This window comes from Mastigoproctus giganteus, chromosome 11, assembly GCF_048544385.1.
Source record: "Mastigoproctus giganteus isolate SK-2022 chromosome 11, ASM4854438v1, whole genome shotgun sequence".
NCBI classification, from domain to species: Eukaryota; Metazoa; Arthropoda; class Arachnida; order Uropygi; family Thelyphonidae; genus Mastigoproctus; species Mastigoproctus giganteus.
The window spans coordinates 139,161,461-139,180,693 of NC_143585.1; the positions used below are offsets into that span (position 1 = coordinate 139,161,461).

General features: G+C 36.3%; 1 protein-coding gene across 5 annotated transcripts in view; it reads left to right on the forward strand.

Moving 5' to 3' along the window:
- LOC150078471 (rho GTPase-activating protein 45-like) overlaps positions 1–19,233 on the forward strand; it is a 492,654-nt gene that overhangs the window by 361,577 nt on the left and 111,844 nt on the right. For all 5 annotated transcript variants that reach the window (XM_090385482.1, XM_090385485.1, XM_090385486.1 and 2 more), the window contains one exon: positions 3,373–3,510. In XM_090385482.1, the coding sequence (XP_090241608.1) occupies positions 3,373–3,510 (138 nt within the window). The remainder of the gene's footprint in view (positions 1–3,372; positions 3,511–19,233) is intronic.

Here is a 19,233-nt window from a genome sequence, read left to right on the forward strand (position 1 = left end):
GCCCATGGACTGGAGGTGTGCAAATGTGATCCCAGTTCATGAAGGAGAATCAAAGGGTGACACAAGTAGTAGTAGTAGTGGTGGTGGCATGTGATGCAAGAAAGCAAGTGTTATGAGCTTATGCAGCATCAGCCAAAAAAAAAAAAAAATCACACCATTCCCTCCAAATGCCTGTCCAGTTCCTCCTTAAATTTATTCAACCTATCAACTTCCATGACAGTTGGAAGTTTGTTCCAGCAATTAACCACCCGCTGGCTAAAGGCAAATTTCCGCACATCTATTCTACATCTGTCCTTTGTTAATTTGAATTTATGCCCCCTTAGGTTCGTAATCTGAACCAGTGGAAGGATCCTATCAGAGTTCAGCGTGCTCAACCCATTCAAGGCCTTATACACCTCAATCAGATCACCGCGCAGATGCCTAGTCTCCAGCCACTGCAAATTGCAGTACTTAAGCCTCTCTTGGTGAGAGGATCCCTTCATTCCCCTCACCAATTTTGTTGCCCTATTCTGTACATGCTCATGCAAATCTACATCCTTCCTAAAATGAGGTCTCCAGACCTGTATGCAGTACTGAAGGCATGTCCTGACCATTGCCTTATAAAAAAGGTAAAGTGCAGCCATTATCAACCCACTGCAGGATGGAAGCCTCCTCAACAATTCATGCTGAGGGAAAATGGACTGTAATCTGCCACGCTGGTCCATTGCGGGTTGGCAGATCGACCGTATTCAGCAGTCAGGAGCTTGAACCCCGGTCTACTCAAAGAGCGTGTGCTACTGCACTCCCACTCCTGATCACTCGGCTACGGAGGAATGCATTGCCTTATACAGAGGGACAATCACCTCCTTGTCCCTGCTAGCAAAATTCCTATATATCATTGACAAAACCCCATGACCTGCCCTGGCAGCCTGTCTGTATTGCTCAGAAAACTTCATATCTGACTGCACAATTACTCCCAGGTCTTTTTCATTTTCTACCACCTTAAGTGTAGTACCACACAGTACATTTGTCTGGGGTTACTTCTACCCATATGCAGTACTTTGCATTTGTCAAGATTAAACTTCAGTTGCCACTTCTTAGCCCATCTGCCCAAATTTTCTAGATCCTGTTGCAGTAGCACACTGCCATTAGTCATTAACAACCCTGCCAACCTTTGTATCATCTGTAAACTTCAACACTAAACCTGATATACCTTCATCAATATCATTGATAAATATACAAAACAACAGTGGACCCAACACCGAACCCTGTGGGACTTCAGTAATTACAGTAATTACAGCCTTGTTAATTTAACTTCTGTTCCAGGGAAATTAATGGTGGCACTGGTTAAAGAAGCACTGCAGGATCATCTAGACAAGCCTTCAGTTATAGCTCGTACACAGCAAGAGTTTGTTAAGGGGAAGTCTTGTCTGACCAATTTGATTGGATACTATGATGTGGTCACAAAAAGAACTGGATGCAAAGAATAATTTTGATATCATATATTTGGATCTTAGAAATGCTTTTGATACCATTGCACATGGAAGACTGCTGCAAAAATTGAGCTGTGTACCTCCAATGCCACGCTCCAATGCACAAATTGAGCAGTGTGGCATTGGAGGCAAATTACTGCTATGGATAAAGGGATGGTAATCAATGACAGAGTGGTAATCAATGGGCACGAACACTGCTCTTTGTGGACTAATGTGATTAGGTTCGTAAAACTGAACCCTGGAGTCCTCCAGGGTTCAGTTTTGGGTTCATTGTTGTTTTCTGTATTTATTAATGATATTGATGATGGTATATCAGGCTTAATGTCTAAGTTTGCAGAAGATACGTAGGTCGGCAGGGTTGTTGATGACACTAATGACAATACGTTGCGGCAACAGGATCTAGAAAAGTTGAGCAGATGGGCTGAGAGGTGACAACTGAAGTTTAACATTGAGAAATGTAAAGTACTGCATATGGGAAACAGTAACCCCAGAGCAACGTATCAACTGTGTGGTACTACACTGGCAGTGGCAGAGAATGAAAAGGACTTGGTGTTAGTTGTGCAGTCAGATGTGAAGTTTTCTGAGCAGTGCAGACTGTTTGCAAGAGTAGCTCGTGGTGTCTTGTCAATGATATACTGAAATTTTTCTAGCAGGGATAAGGAGGTGATTATCCACTTGTATAAGGCAATGGGTAAGGAGGTGATTATCCTCTTGTATAAGGCAATGGTCAGCCCACACCTTGAGTACTGTATACAGGTCTGGAGGCCTCATTTTAAGAAGGATGTAGAGCTGCTGGAATGAGTACAGAGAAGGGCAACAAGATTAGTGAATGGAACAAAGAGTTGCTCTTATGAAGAAAGGCTTAAGTTTTGCAAATTACAGTGTCTTTTACTAGTTACCTGTGAGGTGATCTGATTGAGGTGTATAAGGCCTTGAATGGTTTGTGCATGCTCAGTGCTGATGGGATTCTCCCTCTTGCTCAGAATAATCGCCTGAGAGGGCATAAATTCAAATTGAGGAAAGACAGTTGTAAGATAGATGTGCGGAAGATTGCTTTCAGCCAGTGGGTGGTTGTTTGCTGGAACAAACTTCCATCTGCCATTGTGGAGGTTGATAGCTTAAATAGATTTAGGGCAGAACTAAATCAACATTTGGAGTGAGTGGATGGGTGAAATGAGAAGGTTTTTTTTTTTTTTTATGTCTGATGCTGTATAAGCCTGCTTTCTTGCATCATATGCCTTTACTAATGCTAATGCGATCTTCCCTAAACTGCCCTAGATCCCAAGCTTTTCAGTTCACACCTTTTAAGCCATTCTTCATGTGGATTTTGAGCAGTTGAAGACTTTATACGTCTTAATCCGATATTCCTTAAGCTGCCTAGTTCCCAAGCTTTTCAGTCCACACCTTTTAAGCCATTCTTCATGCAGATTTTCAGCAGCAGACCTCATGAATTTGCTTACCCTTCTGAATCCTCCCTATAAGTTTAATCTTTTTTTTTTATGGTGTCTATATCTTCCTTGATATGTGGTTTCACATCACAACTGAAATGTCACAGTGAAACAGTTTTTTATATTCACATATACTTTATACTATGTCAGATCTGCTGAAAGATGAAAACCAGTACTCCATCTACAGATTACAAATTTTCACTGGTCAGAAATATTCTAATATCTAGATTGAAATTTTCCTTAATTGGACTAATCATCTTTAGAATTCATTCTTATGTAAGTGACATAAAAGAAACTTTTAATTATTACTAATGTTTAAGTATTATTTAATAATGCTCGTATGTAATTTGTCAAAAATAAATATGTTTATCATTTGTAATAAATATTATTTATTTTATTTTTTAACATTTAAGAAACTTATGATTTTTAAAACATATTATCATTTTTTTAAGGGTATATATAGAGTTTCAGGTGTGAAGTCCAAAGTTGAAAAGTTATGCCAGGCATTTGAGAGTGGAGCAGAACTTGTGGATCTGTCAGATGTTCATCCCAATGTCATTGCAAATGTTCTTAAATTATATCTGAGACAGGTAAAAAAATAAAATAAAAACAAAAGGAAAAACTCACGGTTCATTACCTGATGAGTAATGTATGTAGATAAACCATATTATAACATTTTAGAATTTTTAAATATTTAACGACAAAACTTTTTAACAATTTTGTTCCATAATTGTCTGCTAATGTTTCACAGCCAACTGTTCAGCCATTTCTTACTATATTCTCATCTATTCCTGCCGCAACTCATATGATTTCCTGAAAATGTTTCCAAAGCAGGTTAGACTATCACTTTTGCAGAATAGGATATTTTTAGCTTGCCTAGTAGCTCTTCTGAGTTTTTTAAAGAATTGTGATTCCTTGGCAAATGGTTAGTCAATATCTTCACTAGCCATTTGACAATTTCATACCCTGTGTGCTGTGCTGCTGCATATAATAATTTGTATAGAGAGGCCCACTTTGTGTTTTTCAGACTTCCAAAGATCATAGGCACTTCAGTTATTTGGATTCAGGGGTTTTTAGATTCTGGTGATCTTATTTATTCTTTCATTCATTTCATTATAGTACTTCCTTCAGTAGCCTGTATACATTTTCCAAGGCGTTTAGTAAGCTTTTTTAGTACGCTTTTAATCTGCTAAAAGCAGACTGAAAGCCTATTAAAAAAGGCTAATATTTGATATAACATGCAAATTCTGAGTATCCAATAGAAACAAATCTACCATCTTAAAAGAACTGCACATTATGCAAATTATTCATACCTATGAAAATGGATTGCAACTACATCATCTTGTTTTTTGGTTTACTCAGTAGGCTAGCCACATCTCCAGTACTCAGGATAACAAGTCATTATTGTTTATATGATTCTTTGAGATGACAAGCCATTGGATAACTTGAAGCCAAGCAGTTGCAGGCGAAGGTGGCACATTGGCTTAATGTGTCATGTAGTGTCATCTTGGAAGCAATTTCAAGAGACAGGAACCATTACAAGAAGAGCTAGCCAAGGTTACTCAAGGGTGCTACATCAACCAGAACAGACTGCTATCTGGCTCTAATAGCAAGGTGGAACCATACAATGTCCTGTCATCAACTGTCTCTTGATGTTACTACGGCCATAGGTGAAAACATTTCTAACTGGGCTGTGTTAAGAAGACTCAATTCATGTGGACTCTATGCAAGGAAACCATTGTTTTGTAGCCCATTAACACAAAACCACCAAAGAGCTCATCAAAACTGGTGCCATGGGTATGTGACTTTGAAGCCTGACAAATGGGATACAGTTTTGTTCTCTGGTGAGTTCTGTTTTAGCCTACAAACAGATCCTAGACCTTATTTCATCTAGAGACAATGAAGAATGCTGTACCATCCCTCCAACATCAGAGAAAGGGACACTTATAGTGGAGGTGGTGTTCTCATGTGGTGTGGAATAATGATCAATGGGCCCTTCATGTTTTTAATAGGGGTACCGTAACTGTGCAGAAGTACCAAGAAGATATCCTCGAACCATATGTGCAACTTTTTTAGGATTGCAGTTGGCCCAGATTTTCTTTTCATGCAAGAAATGCCATTGCACATAGAGCTCAAGTGGTGGAGGAATATCTTGAAACTGAAGATATCCAACAACTGCCATGGCCAAGACAATCACCAGACTTAAATCCGATCAAACGTGTGGGACACCCTTGGGCATTAGCATTACATTGCATGCCGACAGCCTTTGCATTACATTGCATGTTTCCACAGAATCTTATAGACACCCTTTCATCAAACTTGGTTCACCACTGTCAGGCCTGTTTACCCATTGAGGTGGGGATCATATGACCATATTTTTGAGCATCTTATGTCAACTTCTGTAATGTGACTTTTTGGTAATTCTTATACAACCACTATAAATATCCCGTTAACCTGTCCAAAGTTTCTTGCTGTCTCCACATTTCATCATTATTCTGTAGTACACCATCATGCCAAATTTTGTTCTACTTCATCGCAAGGTGTGCAAGTTAAACCATGTTTTCTACGTGTTCTGTTAATTTTGTCAAGCAGTATGGAAATTTGCCTTCAGCCAGAATCTAATTGGTTGTTGTTATAAATTGCCTTGGGGTTGTGAAAGTAGGTATTTCAAATAAATTAATGAAAGGATTTAAAAATATATATAGGGTGATTCACTACCAGTGCGACAAACTTGCAGGAGGTGTAGGGGGCACAAAGACGAATCGGAATCACCTAGCATTGCTGGGTCTGAAATGCCTTTGTCATGCAGTAGAGGATGTTGAACGGGAAGTCGCGTGAACCACGGGAAGTCAGTGGTCCCGCTGGAAGTCGGCATTTGCGAACCGGTTCCCGAGGCAGTAGAATGGACGAGTATTCAAACGTTGAACTGGCTGACATGCACCTCGCATATGGAGTAGCGGACTGTAATGGGTGCGCGCTCTGCACTTGTACCAGGAGAACGTTTCCCGCACGTGCTCCTCATCATACGATTTTCGCACGTGTGCACAGAAGGTTACGTGAGACTGGTTGTTTCACGAGAGGTACCATGAATTGAGAGCAAACGATGAGGACGCCAGACAATGAGGAGAATGTCCTACGTCTTGCAGAAGGCAATCCGAGTACGAGTACTCGAGTGATAGGCGAACGATTGGGTATTTCCCAATTCACTATATGGAGGATACTGTCAACAAACCAAATGAGTTCATACCATCTGCAACGCGTCCAATCATTGGAGCCTGCGGATTATCCACTCCTGAGGACTTTTGTTACTTGGTTTCTTCAACAGAAACGGTTCGCAAATGCTGACTTCCAGCGGGATCGCTGTTCACGTGACCTCCCGCTCAACATCTTCTACCACATGACGAAGGCATTTCGGACTCTGCAATGCTGTGTGATTCCAGTTCGTCTTTGTGCCCCCTACACCTCCTGCAAGTTTGTCGCACTGGTAGTGAATCATCCTGTATATTAGAAGGAATGGGCAAATTCAGTGGAGTTTATTTTTATTTATTATTTATTTATTTTTTTTTTTTGGCTGATGTTGCTTGCTTTCTTGTGAAATCAAATTTTACAAAATGATTGATTGGCACTTCCGTAGCTAGGTAGGAAGGAGCAGCAGCAGTGCGTAGCACACACTTCTTGATTAGACCGGGGTTCGAGCCCGTCCCCACCAAATACGGAGGATGCGGAAAGGTCAGGGAATGACCACCGCATATCCTGGAGCAATATGGCCTTAGTTGCTAATGCTCCTAAAAACCAAATAACAACAAAATGGTTGGTATTAATATTTACCAATATGCATATAATGGAAAGTATTAGAATCAATTGTACTTTTAATACCATGTATGGATTGAAGGTCAAAAATATAGAAGACAAGACTTGAATTTCATTAAATACATAGGAAAGTGTTTCAAAGAACAGTGCTAGGCAGAATAAACAAGGAAGAGGAAAAGTTTGGAATCAAACTGTAAATAGATGTTGATTATTAGTAGTAGTAGTAGTAGTGGCATGTGATGCAAGAAAGCAAGTGTATGAGCTTATGCATCATCAGCCAAAAAAAAAAAAAAAAAAAATCACACCATTTCCTCCAAATGCCTGTCCAGTTCCTCCTTAAATTTATTCAACCTATCAACTTCCACAACAACAGATGGAAGTTTGTTCCAGCAATTAACCACCCTCTGGCTAAAGGCAAATTTCCCCACATCTGTTCTACATCTGTCTTTTCTTAATTTGAATTTATGCCCCTTAGGTTCGTAATCTGAACAAGTGGAAGGATCCCATCAGAATTCAGCGTGCTCAACCCATTCAAGGCCTTATACACCTCAATCAGATCACCGCGCAGGTTCCTAGTCTCCAGCCACTGCAATTTGCAGAACTTAAGCCTCTCTTGGTAAGAGGATCCCTTCATTCCCCTCACCAATTTTGTTGTCCTTCTCTGTACACGCTCAAGTAAATCTACATCCTTCCTAAAATGAGGCCTCCAGACCTGTACGCAGTACTCAAGGTGTGGCCTGACCAATGCCTTATACAGAGGGACAATCACCTCCTTCTCCCTGCTAGCAAAATTCCTATATATCATTGACAAAACCCCATGACCTGCCCTGGCAGCCTGTCTGCATTGCTCAGAAAACTTCATATCTGACTGCACAATTACTCCCAGGTCTTTTTCATTTTCTACCACCTTAAGTGTAGTACCACACAGTTGGTACGTTTGTTTCTCTGGGGTTACTTCTACCCATATGCAGTACTTTGCATTTGTCAAGGTTAAACTTCAGTTACCACATCTTAGCCCATCTGCCCAAATTATCTAGATTCTGTTGCAGTAGCACACTGCCATTACTGTCATTAACAACCCTGCCAACCTTTGTATCACTGCAAACTTCGACATTAAGCCTGATATAGCTTTATCAATATCATTGATAAATATACAAAACAAAAGTGGACCCAACACCGAACCCTATGGGACTCCACTAATAACATTAGGCCACGAAGAGCAGCACCCATTGATTACCACCCTCTGCCTTCTCTCATTTGTGTTCACCAGTCCCTTTTCTTGGGAGTCGGAAAGTTTCTTTACTACTCAGTAAATGTTATTTTGGATGAATTAACATTATTATTTTTATTTATTTTCTGACATATATAGAAAATATTGACTACACTGGAATCATTAGCCATTCTAATACTAAATCCATTTGGTTAACCTAATGAACGGAATTATATTACAGGAGAAAAAGATAACTCTGATCCTTACCATACGTGATCAGAAAAACACAAATTTTTGACCAAATTTAAGACTAGTTGGCTTACAAAAACAGCATTAATTTTATATCTAATGTGTCTTTTGAAAGAACGATAATCAGTTTTCTGTGTTGCTAACTAGTCATGCTGAAACGAACCCCACTCTCCATGTGTATAAGAATCGCCATATTGAAAACGGTAAATTGAACTATATTCACAGTAAATTGAACTATAAACAATTTTCGGTTTTCTGCACCACGTCCTGCTAATCATTCCACGTAATATCTCAAAATTAAAATCGATATTCATTACGAACTAATTTATAAATAAATGAATTTAACACCTGAACTTACCATAACTACAACAGCAAAGCTCACTCCTTTATCACACTAAAGAAATGGATTTCTCTATTTAGTCAATTAGTCAAGGTATATGTTTATTTCAATTTGGAAAAAAAGAGGTGTGGAAATTGGGGTGCTAAATCAGAACAATTTGGAAATATCTATTTGGAAACAACTTGGAAACTGAAAGGCTATATGATAAGGAATGATTTCTTGCTAATTTCTGCAATAAAATTATTCATACACTGATCGATATACAAAATACTGATAAGATTTTAATGAACATGAAATGAATAAATATAAAAAATGATGTACTGCATATACAATATATAATATTAAAATACAAATAAAAGTGATAAAATCTCAATTCTCTAGTTTTTGCTTTCAAAACCACTTCTTTTTCTTTATCAGTAAATTGTTACAACTCCTTGGCTAGAAGAATGCTTGTATTCCCCCTGCTAATTGGACTTCTGAGGCTTTTGCTGTCACTATTAACCTTATATATATTGTTCATTTACCTATTAAAATAACAGGTAATCTTAACAATAACCTTACTCCTAGGCACCTCTCCCCCCCCTAGCTTTTTCGCACCAACAACCTGTCAAAGTATGCAGTTAACATTAGCTGTCCTCTGGGCACCTCAGATTACAGTCATTTCTCTAATGGAGCTTTTGTCTTGTACAGGAACTTTGCCCCGTGGGAACAAAGAAGTGATGATCCCATTGTATAATGCAATGGGTAGACTGCATCTCGAATACTGCATACAAGTTTGGGAGCCACATATTAACAATATGTAGAAAGGGATGTTGAAAAAAAGTGATGGGATCACTTTGGTGCAAAAAGGGTATTCCTTCTTTTGCACCAAATGCATTATTTGGCATTACTAGAATATGAAATGGGATGAACTGTGTGCCTGTTCCTCTTTTTCTTTATTGAACTGTTGTTTTAAATCTTGTATTCCTGATGTTTGTTCAGATCCTGGCACTGAAATTATCCTTATTCAGATGAAATCATTTATTCCCTACTCTTCTTTTTCTGAATTTCCATCCTTTATCTAATTCCATAAAATGTGATAAAGCTGTTCAAAATAAGAACAAAAGCTTATCAACATTTGACTTGTAGAACCACCAGAGCCTCTAGCTTCATGTTCTACCTGCACTAAAGCTCATAATAGTTTTAAACATGTTATTAATAAATCCAAATTTGATTTTGAAAAGTCCAAGGGTAGGAAACTTGCCTTTTGTAAAAACTGCTATTCAAGGTTTTTAGTCTATTACCAAAGCCATTTGTGATACCTTCTGTCCATTTATACTTATATCTCTTCTACATCCTGGTGATTCTGTTTTATCTTATTTTGAAAATGAAGCTGACTTGGTGCATCATTGATTACCTTTAGCTCTTGCATTGATGATCTCAGTAAATCTCCTTCTACTGTAACTAACACATACCACTCAGTGATTCTAAAAAATATATACATTGGTACCTACCAGACAAATGCTGCATTTCACATATTGAAGTATAGTAGTTAATTATCAATTAAAATACAGATTTATAGTGGCCTCATCAATGTTTGAAAGGCATTAATAAAGGCTTGAACATATTGGAACCTCTGAAGTTTGATATTTGGAAGTGGGGGAATTACTCTACCACCATATCAGCATGTACCAACTGATGCAAAATCCTTTTTGTTAACCAGTGTTAAAGCTAATATTATTTAGTAACCTTTTGTACCTCATTTAACTTTAGTACACTTTTATATCTGTCATCATTTCTTTTATTTTTATTTATTTCTTTATATGTAATTATTTCATTACTTTAATATTTGTGTGTGTGTGTGTGTGTGTGTGTGTGTGTGTGTGTGTGTGTGTGTGTGTGTGTGTGTGTGTGTGTGTGTGTGTGTGTGTGTGTGTGTGTGTTGCCCTTATTTCTAAATACCCTCTCATGCATTATAGTTAGAGTAGTTAGCTTGTAACACATAGCGCAGTACACTACATCTTGCAACACCTCAGATCACAACTTATGATAAGTCTCTTTTCCAGTGGAGCCTCCCTGTCATGGCTATTCTCAACCTCTTGGTGTTTGGCATTACAAGAATGAGAAATGGGTTGATCTTTGAGACTTCTGTTCTTTAATTTCATGGTTGGATTACTGTGTTAAATCTGTTGTCAGTATTTGCTTATTCTTGAAATTATTCTTGTAGGGATGAAATCCTTTATTCTACATTCCACTTTAAAGCCTTCTCCTTTATCTAAACCTTAGATTTCTAGTTAATACATTAAGGCTGTTCAAGATAATATGCAACTGGATGCAAGCCAGTTGCAATATGCAACTGGCTTGCATCCAGATTTCCAGCTTCATTTTCTGCCTACATGAACACAATAGCTTTGGCTATTGTTTGCAACTGCTGTCTTTATACCCCCACCTCTGTTAAAACCTGATAGTTCTGTTGCATCCTCAGTTAAAAATAAATCCAAATTACTAGCATCATACTTTTCTTTTAATTCTTGGTTTTACTCCTGTTCTCTGTCACCTTTTTACACTTTGTTATTCCACTGGTGTTTTTCCGTCTGCTTGGAAATTTTTTCATATTCAATCAATTCCTAAAAAGATGATCTATCCATCACAGCCAGTTTTCACCCAATTGCATTTACCTTTACTCTTTCCAGAGTACTGGAGAAATCCATTGGCCACCAACTCTTAAACTATCTCAAAACCCTCCATCTGCTCAATGATCATCAGTATGGATTCTGACCATATTGATCCACTGGTGATATGTTGCCTTATGTTATTCATCTTTGACTAATTCAGTGGAAAAGTTTGGTGAAACTCAAGCAGTTGCTCTTAGCATATTTAATGGTTTTAAACGATTTTAGCATAAAAGTATTTTAAACAAATTCTAAACATAACTCAGTTTCGCTGAGAAAAACAGATAAAAATAAAAAGAAAATTATGTACCAGGTACATAATGAGTTGCTGCCGCCCTACTCTGAGACTGATAATGTCACAGTGGCAGCCGTTAAAAATGTCTTTACTGCAGGAACTCATTATGAAACTGGTACAGTAAAATAAATAAAAAAGTATTGCTGCATTATTTTTAGCGAAAAAATAATTTCAGTACAATGAATGGAATTTTTCATTGTACTAGTGTACAATGAAATAACTTGTATAAAATATATTATAATAACACAAAAATTATTGGTCTGTGGTAACTGAAATAAGATATATAATTTTGACACTCAAGTGAGTTTAATTCCTGCGTGAATACTCCATCAATTGTCGTTCCATTATGTGTAGTATTGACTAAAGTATTTGACTTAATATCTAAATTGAAGACATCTTTCATAAATTTACAAAACTTCTTTCCAGCCTCAGAATTTAATTCTAGATTGAAATCACAGCGAGAACTATAGATACATGATCCAGTGGCTCTTCCAATAATTTTGCACCTTCAATGGAATACAGCATCAAATTCTTGTTTATGAATTTTTGAATTATATCTAATGATATCCCTGGAGTGATGTATATGGCAATGATGAAAATAGGTTTACTATTGAATTTGCACAAAGATCCACAAATGTCTCCAATTTCATCTGATACCATTGTCGCATTGCTGCTATTATGTACCATTGCTGCTATTATGTACCATTATGTACTATTATGCTGCTATTATGTATGATAGTTGAACCTTCACATTGATATATCGCAACACCACTACTATGAACATCCGACCTTTTAAATTGAGTCATACATTGGAATGGTTTAAGTAATATATGTTCATCATTATCCAACCACATTCCACTTAATATCAATATTTTGGATTGCTGTAAGATTGTGTCCATTTCAATATCTTGAACATGGGTCCTTAAACTTTGTATGTTCATTGACAATATAGACATACCACTTTGTATGAAATCTTGCAGTTCATCCTTTAGAGACAGTAGCTTATTATTTTTCAAGCAATCTAGTTCAGCACGAAGTTCTATATTTCTAGTAGCTTTGCCGTAGTGAAATGTGAAATCGTCATGGGGATTTGTAATATATTAACCTTGCAATTAGGTCACTCGAGATAATGCCACGTATACAAGTTGCTGTTGATGATCTTTCTCATAATTATATACAACTTTGTCGAAGGTCCCTACTTGAGATTTACATATAGTCAAAGCACAAGCACATACTAAAGGAAATTGTGTACATCTACATATTAATTTTCTATCTGTTCTTGAATGGAATTGTAGTTGATTGTTTTATAATAGGTACGGATTGACTAGGTAAATGTTTATCTTTCACATATTGTTTGTAACAAGATTGAAGGTTATGTCCTATTTTTGACTCAGAAAATTTCATCCATACTCGTTTAACTGTTTTGTCATCCTCAAATTCAAAATATACTAAAATACCAATTGCACCATTTACCAATCCATCGATCACATCTATATTTGTAGTAATCATGAATGGCTTTCCTTTCAATAATGGTAGAATGTATAGAAGTCCTGCAGTTTCAGTCACTGACATTTTATGAATTTTATTTCACATACTTGCTAATTGGTCTTCAGAATGATATCCATGGTATAAATCTTGTGCAATCACGTCATGGGTTTCATCTGCAACTGAAGCATTTGTATTATAGACATTCACTTCACTATTTTTAAAAATAGTCGAATCCCTTATGGACCTAAATTAGTAGCATCTTCTTTGGTAACAAATCTCGATTCTATAATTCATCTGGTAATAACGCTTCTCTGTTGCCTATTTTTGTAAGAATTTTAGAAAATGTACTATCGGACTGTCTAAAAACTTGTACTAATTCATGAAATTGTATTTTGCCATAATTCTGGATCAGTCTCTAATGACTTGTTTATAAATTCTTTCGGTTCCAATATAGAATGAGTAATATTAACTGTTATTCCTACTGATTTAAATGCAATTTGCAAATTTTCTGCAGTACGCATTCACATAATTTTCATTGCCATATATATATCAAATGTTGGGGAGTTACTCTACGATGATCAGATCTACGAATTTCACTCGATGCCATCATAACAGGAGTAGATATGATGTATGTAGATTAGATTAGATTTTCAATCCATTTTTAAATTTTTGTGCATGTCCCAAATATATAACTGGAAAAGAAAGTTCTTCTGTATGTATATCAAATATGAAATTTGTTGGAGATGATTTCTGACCCAGTGCTATACATAAATATTTATCTTTGGAACATAATAATGTTTGTTGTTGAATTAAAAATAGTTTAGCATCATTGTTGATAGGTTCCACAATTTCATCTAAATGTTCCTGTTCACTATCAACATTTGTCCCCAAGAAATCACTCGCTTTTATGCCATAGAATTTATACAAAGGTGAATTTATCAAATACCGTAATTATATTTTCACTTTTTTCTTCTGCAAATATCCTTGTAGATATGATGATTTATGTACGAGTCTTTGTTTTATATGTAGATTATATTAGATTAGATTAGATTATGATTTTATTGGCACATTAGCATCTAAGATTATTATGCGCCAGGAATTTTATATCTACATTAATGGCATAATCGTCATCTAATTCTCTAGGTAATTGATGAACCATCTTGTTTACGTTAACTGGTACATTTATTATTTGTCCAATGATCCCACGTTGTCCATGTTCGTAATGTAAACGACGAATTTGCATAAAGGGTAATCGTGGTGATATCAAATGCTCAGTTACAACATCCAGTGGAGGCAAATGAGTAGGATATGTTGGATATATAAATCCATTTGACATGGCCATAGTTGGTATCTGTCCCTCTTTTAATGAAGTATGACATGTATTACACGTCATGAAAGTACTCCCTTTTTGTAATGAAATTCATTTTGAAGTGATTCATATGTTGTTGAAAATGGTTTCAAATCTAATTGAAACCATAAACGATCACAACCAAATGGGTTTTTGTACACTGGTTTTTCAAACTCACTGTCAGCTTGTGTAGACACTATATAGAGATGCAAGCAGGAATCTCATTATTAGCTATATCTAATTTCGCTTTTTTTATGCACGATATTCCTTCGTTTGTTCTGCTGGAGTTTTAGATTCCTGATAAGTATCAGGCATAGTAAAACTCTGTGGTTGAATTTCGTTATTATTCGGAATAGTTTGAATTTCTAATTTCCTTTTCTTCCGTTCATGATATTCCTTCATTATTTCCGCTCAAATTTTTTTTGGGTGCAGTTTGAGAACTCCCAGGCATAACAAACACTCTTGTCGAATTTCATCTTGATTCACATTTCTGTCCAACTTCCCTTTCTTTCTTTCATGATATTCCTTCGAATGCTGAGCTGCAGATTTTGGCACAGTCATTCGCATATTAATCATTATGCTGATATAATGGTATAACATAGCACGTCACTGCTCAATTATACTTGCATCGCTGCACTTGTTGCATACAATGGAGTTTTCTTAGGTGCAGAAACAAGTACAATGCATGCACATCGGGTTTTGTGACAATTTCTAGGTAATGTAATGTTTTTTTCCAAATAATGCTGGTAAAAACATTTTTAATGTCAATAATAGTTTAGAGCAGTGGTATCCAACCTATGGCCCGCGAGCCAGATCCGGCCCGCGAATAATTTTTATAAGGCCCGTGCAGAAAGTGAACTAAAACAGCATCAATTGCCACTGCTTGTACAAGCATGCAAGCATCCAGCTTGACTGTATCAAACGTGTACATGTGGTTCAGTGCAGTCATATGTACGCTAAATACAGTTCTGTATTTTGATATAGCTTGTTCATTGCCTTGAATTAATTATTAATTTGTATTGAATTAAAAAAAATCATTCTTAAAAATGTTCCAAAAGGAAAAAAATCGATTTGGAGTGTTGTGTTTTTGATCTAAGGTGGACTGAAGACTATTTCTTCATTGATTACTATGAAAAAACAGTGTGTTTAGTGTGTCAGGAGACTGTGAGTTTTTAAAGAATATAATTTAAAACGACACTGATTCCAAGCACAAATCTTATGATCAACATAAAGGAGTGTTGCGAAAAGAAAAGTGTTCAAAGTTACAAAACAAATTAAGAAAACAAAACACACTGAAAACATATCAGTCAAGAAATTTATCTACTGTAAGTGTAAGTTAACAAGTTGTACATTTGATCACTTTTAAAAGTAAACTGTTCATTGATGGTGAATTTGTTAAACAGTGTCAGTTAAAAATTGCGAAATAAATTTGTCCAGAAAGGAACAATGATACAAGACATTAGTTTGTCTCGACAAACAATTATGCAAAGGAAAGAAGATATTAGAAAGAAGAAGATATTAGAAAGTTACTTTTTTTAAACAACTACTCACTCCGTCAATCTCAAATCTGCCCTATTGTTCCCACATCTAGGATATTTCTACAAAAACACCTCTCAAACTTCTTGACTCCATTCAAAAGAGGAGAGCTAATGATCCATCTTTAGAAATTCTTTCCACTCTTCTCATAACTGTTCACTTTCTATTGCATACTTTTTTTCTCTAGATACTTCTGTGGGCACTGTTCATAATTGGCATATGTAATTCCGTCACTCTCTTCCAAACCAGTTTAAACACATGCCACAACCATTCAGCATCTATTTGCTGTCCAACTCCAAACTTACAAAAAATAACTTTTTCTCTTCCTTGTTTATTCACGAGAAAATTGCAATCTACAGAAATTCAAGTCTAACAGAAACAAGTATCAGCAGTCTTCTCAACCTAGAACCCATATATGGTACTATTTACTGTAGGCTCTAATACCTTTCATATTTAGGGTTTTCATTAAAAATAAATAGTTAAAAAATTACTTTTTAATGTTCATACTTATCTAGAATTTCGTTACTACCAGACTATTTCCCAGAACAACATTTCTTTAATTTTTTTATCTGTGTACCCAGCACTGTGTTATACCATTTGCTTATAAGATTTCATTTTTAAAATAAATAAAAATAGCCAGTGACATTCATATTCCATGTGGTTTCTTCCTCATCATAATAGTGATTGGGCATTGTTTGGTGCTGTATGCTGCAAAAATATTTTATTCTTAGTCCTACAGATTTTGGGATAATGGAGCATTAACAATGAAAGGACTGGGAAATGACTGTTATGTGTCATTGTTTAGTGTTTTAATCAGAGAAACATGGCAATGAATTATGGATGCACATAGTCTATTTGCAACTACAATTACAAGTTACAAACCTGGACACATATAACTACATCTTACTTACTTGGCTGTCAATCATGATTGCTGGTGCACTAATGAACATGTACTGGTAACCATGATTGACAGCCATGTAAGCAGATGTAGTTACATGACTTCGGATTTGTAATCATAGTTGAAGAGAAGCATGTTTAGAGTACATTCATCCATAATTCATTTCCTGATTAACACATTACCAATATGAGATATTAAATTCATGTATCAGCTCTTTTAGTTAAAAGGCCTGAAATCTGCTGTTTTGCATGATGTTCATTTGTTGAAACTCTGCAAGATGGTTGGCATCTCTCACTGTGCATTGTGTCATATAAACATTTCAAGTACAGTCAGTCCTCGTATAACACATGTTTACACTACACAAATTCGATCATACATGATTTATAAATAGGGAAACGATATCGCAATTAACACAAACTTAATTCGCTTATGCACGATTTGCCTTTGTATTTACAAGAAATGGCAGTTGAACACAGCGGAATCACCCCAACTGAACACAACACAACACAACACAGTAGGAATGAAAAGAAGATTCTGAAAATTTATTTGTTTTTTATAATTGAAGATTTCATGGAAGGGGAAACACATTTCACATAATAATGTAAAAGCCCACAGAATTCCAGCTATCGGTATTATTGTGAATGCAATTAGATTGACTTTACTACCCGTTTATAGCAGATTCCACTAGCAGGAACCCCCAATAAACCAGAAACTGCAAATTGTTTTTATTGTTTTATGGTAGTGATCTCCAGAAATATGCTTTAGTAAAACGTAAGCATGTAAAATGTGAGCATAGTGTGTTTCTGCATTTACTGCATTGTTTATTCAGTTCCTAAGTGGACGCTGCATTGTTTTTTCAATTGCTACTTGCACACTGTGCTGTTTATGTGTATCAAGCTTGCCTCCTCATTTTTATTCTTTTTTATACTTGCACTCTATTCCCAAAAAATGAGTAAAATACTTGAGAAAAGTGGGAAAAGGAAGCATCCTGTTGAAGATACTACAGGTTCAGAGAGAAAAAGAAAAGCAATATCAATAGAAGAAAAATATGAAATTGTGAAACGCTTTGAGTGGAATGAAAGAACATGTGATATTGTGCATGCTACAGGTCTAAATGAGGCAATGCTGAGAGCAATTAGAAAGAATGCAGAGAAAATAAAAGCAACTTTCATAGCAGGAACAACTCAAAGTGTAATAAAATCAATTAGATCAAGACAAAGAATTTGAAGAGATGGAACGTCATCTGTTTGAATGGAAGAGCAAAAAAAGAAGGGATCGGGAATAAATTTGCTTACGATAAAAGCAAAGGCATTAGCAATATTTGAAGGCCTCAGAAATAAAGCTGAAAACCCTCAAGAAGTGTCTCCCTTTACCACCAGTAGTGACTGGTTTAATTATTTCAGGAAACGTCACGCTTTCCATAATGTGAAATTTCCATAAGGTGAAGCTGTGAGTGCAGATGAAGAAGCAGCAAAGGCATTTCTGCCAATACTGAAAAAACTAGTTGAGGAAGAGGGCTGTACACTGGACCAAATTTTCAACTTTGAAACTGGACTGAATTGGAAAAAAATGCCAGCACAAACATATATCTCAAGAGAGGAAGCACAAGCTCCAGGCCTCAAGGCTACTAAGGATAGATTGACCATTATGTTAGGAGCAAATGCAAGTGGCAACTTGAAACTGAAGCCTGTTGTTGTTTATCACGCAGCCAGTCCACGAACATTAAAAGGGATCGTAAGGTCTACCCTGGGTGTTTACTTTAGGAACAACAGAAGAGGGTGGATGACAGGGTAGATCTTCACTGATCTTCTATTAGATGTGTTTGAGGATGTGTTTCGAAGCTATTGCAAAAAGAAAAATTTGGATTTTAAGATTTTAATTGTTTCGAACAATGCACCAAGTCACCCTCCAACCCTTGCTGAACTGTCGCCAAACATCAAAATCCTGTTTTTACCCTAACACAACATCTCTTATCCAGCCACTTTACCAAGGAGTAATTGCTGTTTTTAAATGCTATTACACAAGATGCACATTTAAGATGTTGATTGCAACAACAGAAGGTGAAAATGCACTCAACAGTTAAAGACTTCTGGAAGCAATTCAACGTAAAGAATGCAATTTACATAATTGTGGAGGCTTGAATAGAAGTGACAAAAGAATGCTTACATTGTGTTTGGCGGCCTCTTTTACCAGATTTTATTCATGATTGTAAAGGCTTCGATCCTGTAAATGAACATCCTAAATTAAAAGCACATTGTGTTGCCCTCACAAAGCAGGTTGGCTTTGAGGAATTGGAGGAAGAAGATTTAGAAGAGTTGCTTCAGTCTCATGAAGAAGAACTTTCAACTGAAGAACTGCTATAACTTGTTGCTAGAGGACAGGTGGAAGGTGAGAAGACAACAAAGATGAATGCTTGAAAGCCACCATAAAACAGCTTTCTGCTTCAGAGTTATCTTCAGTTTTAAATTCATTTGAGAAAAGTATGCAA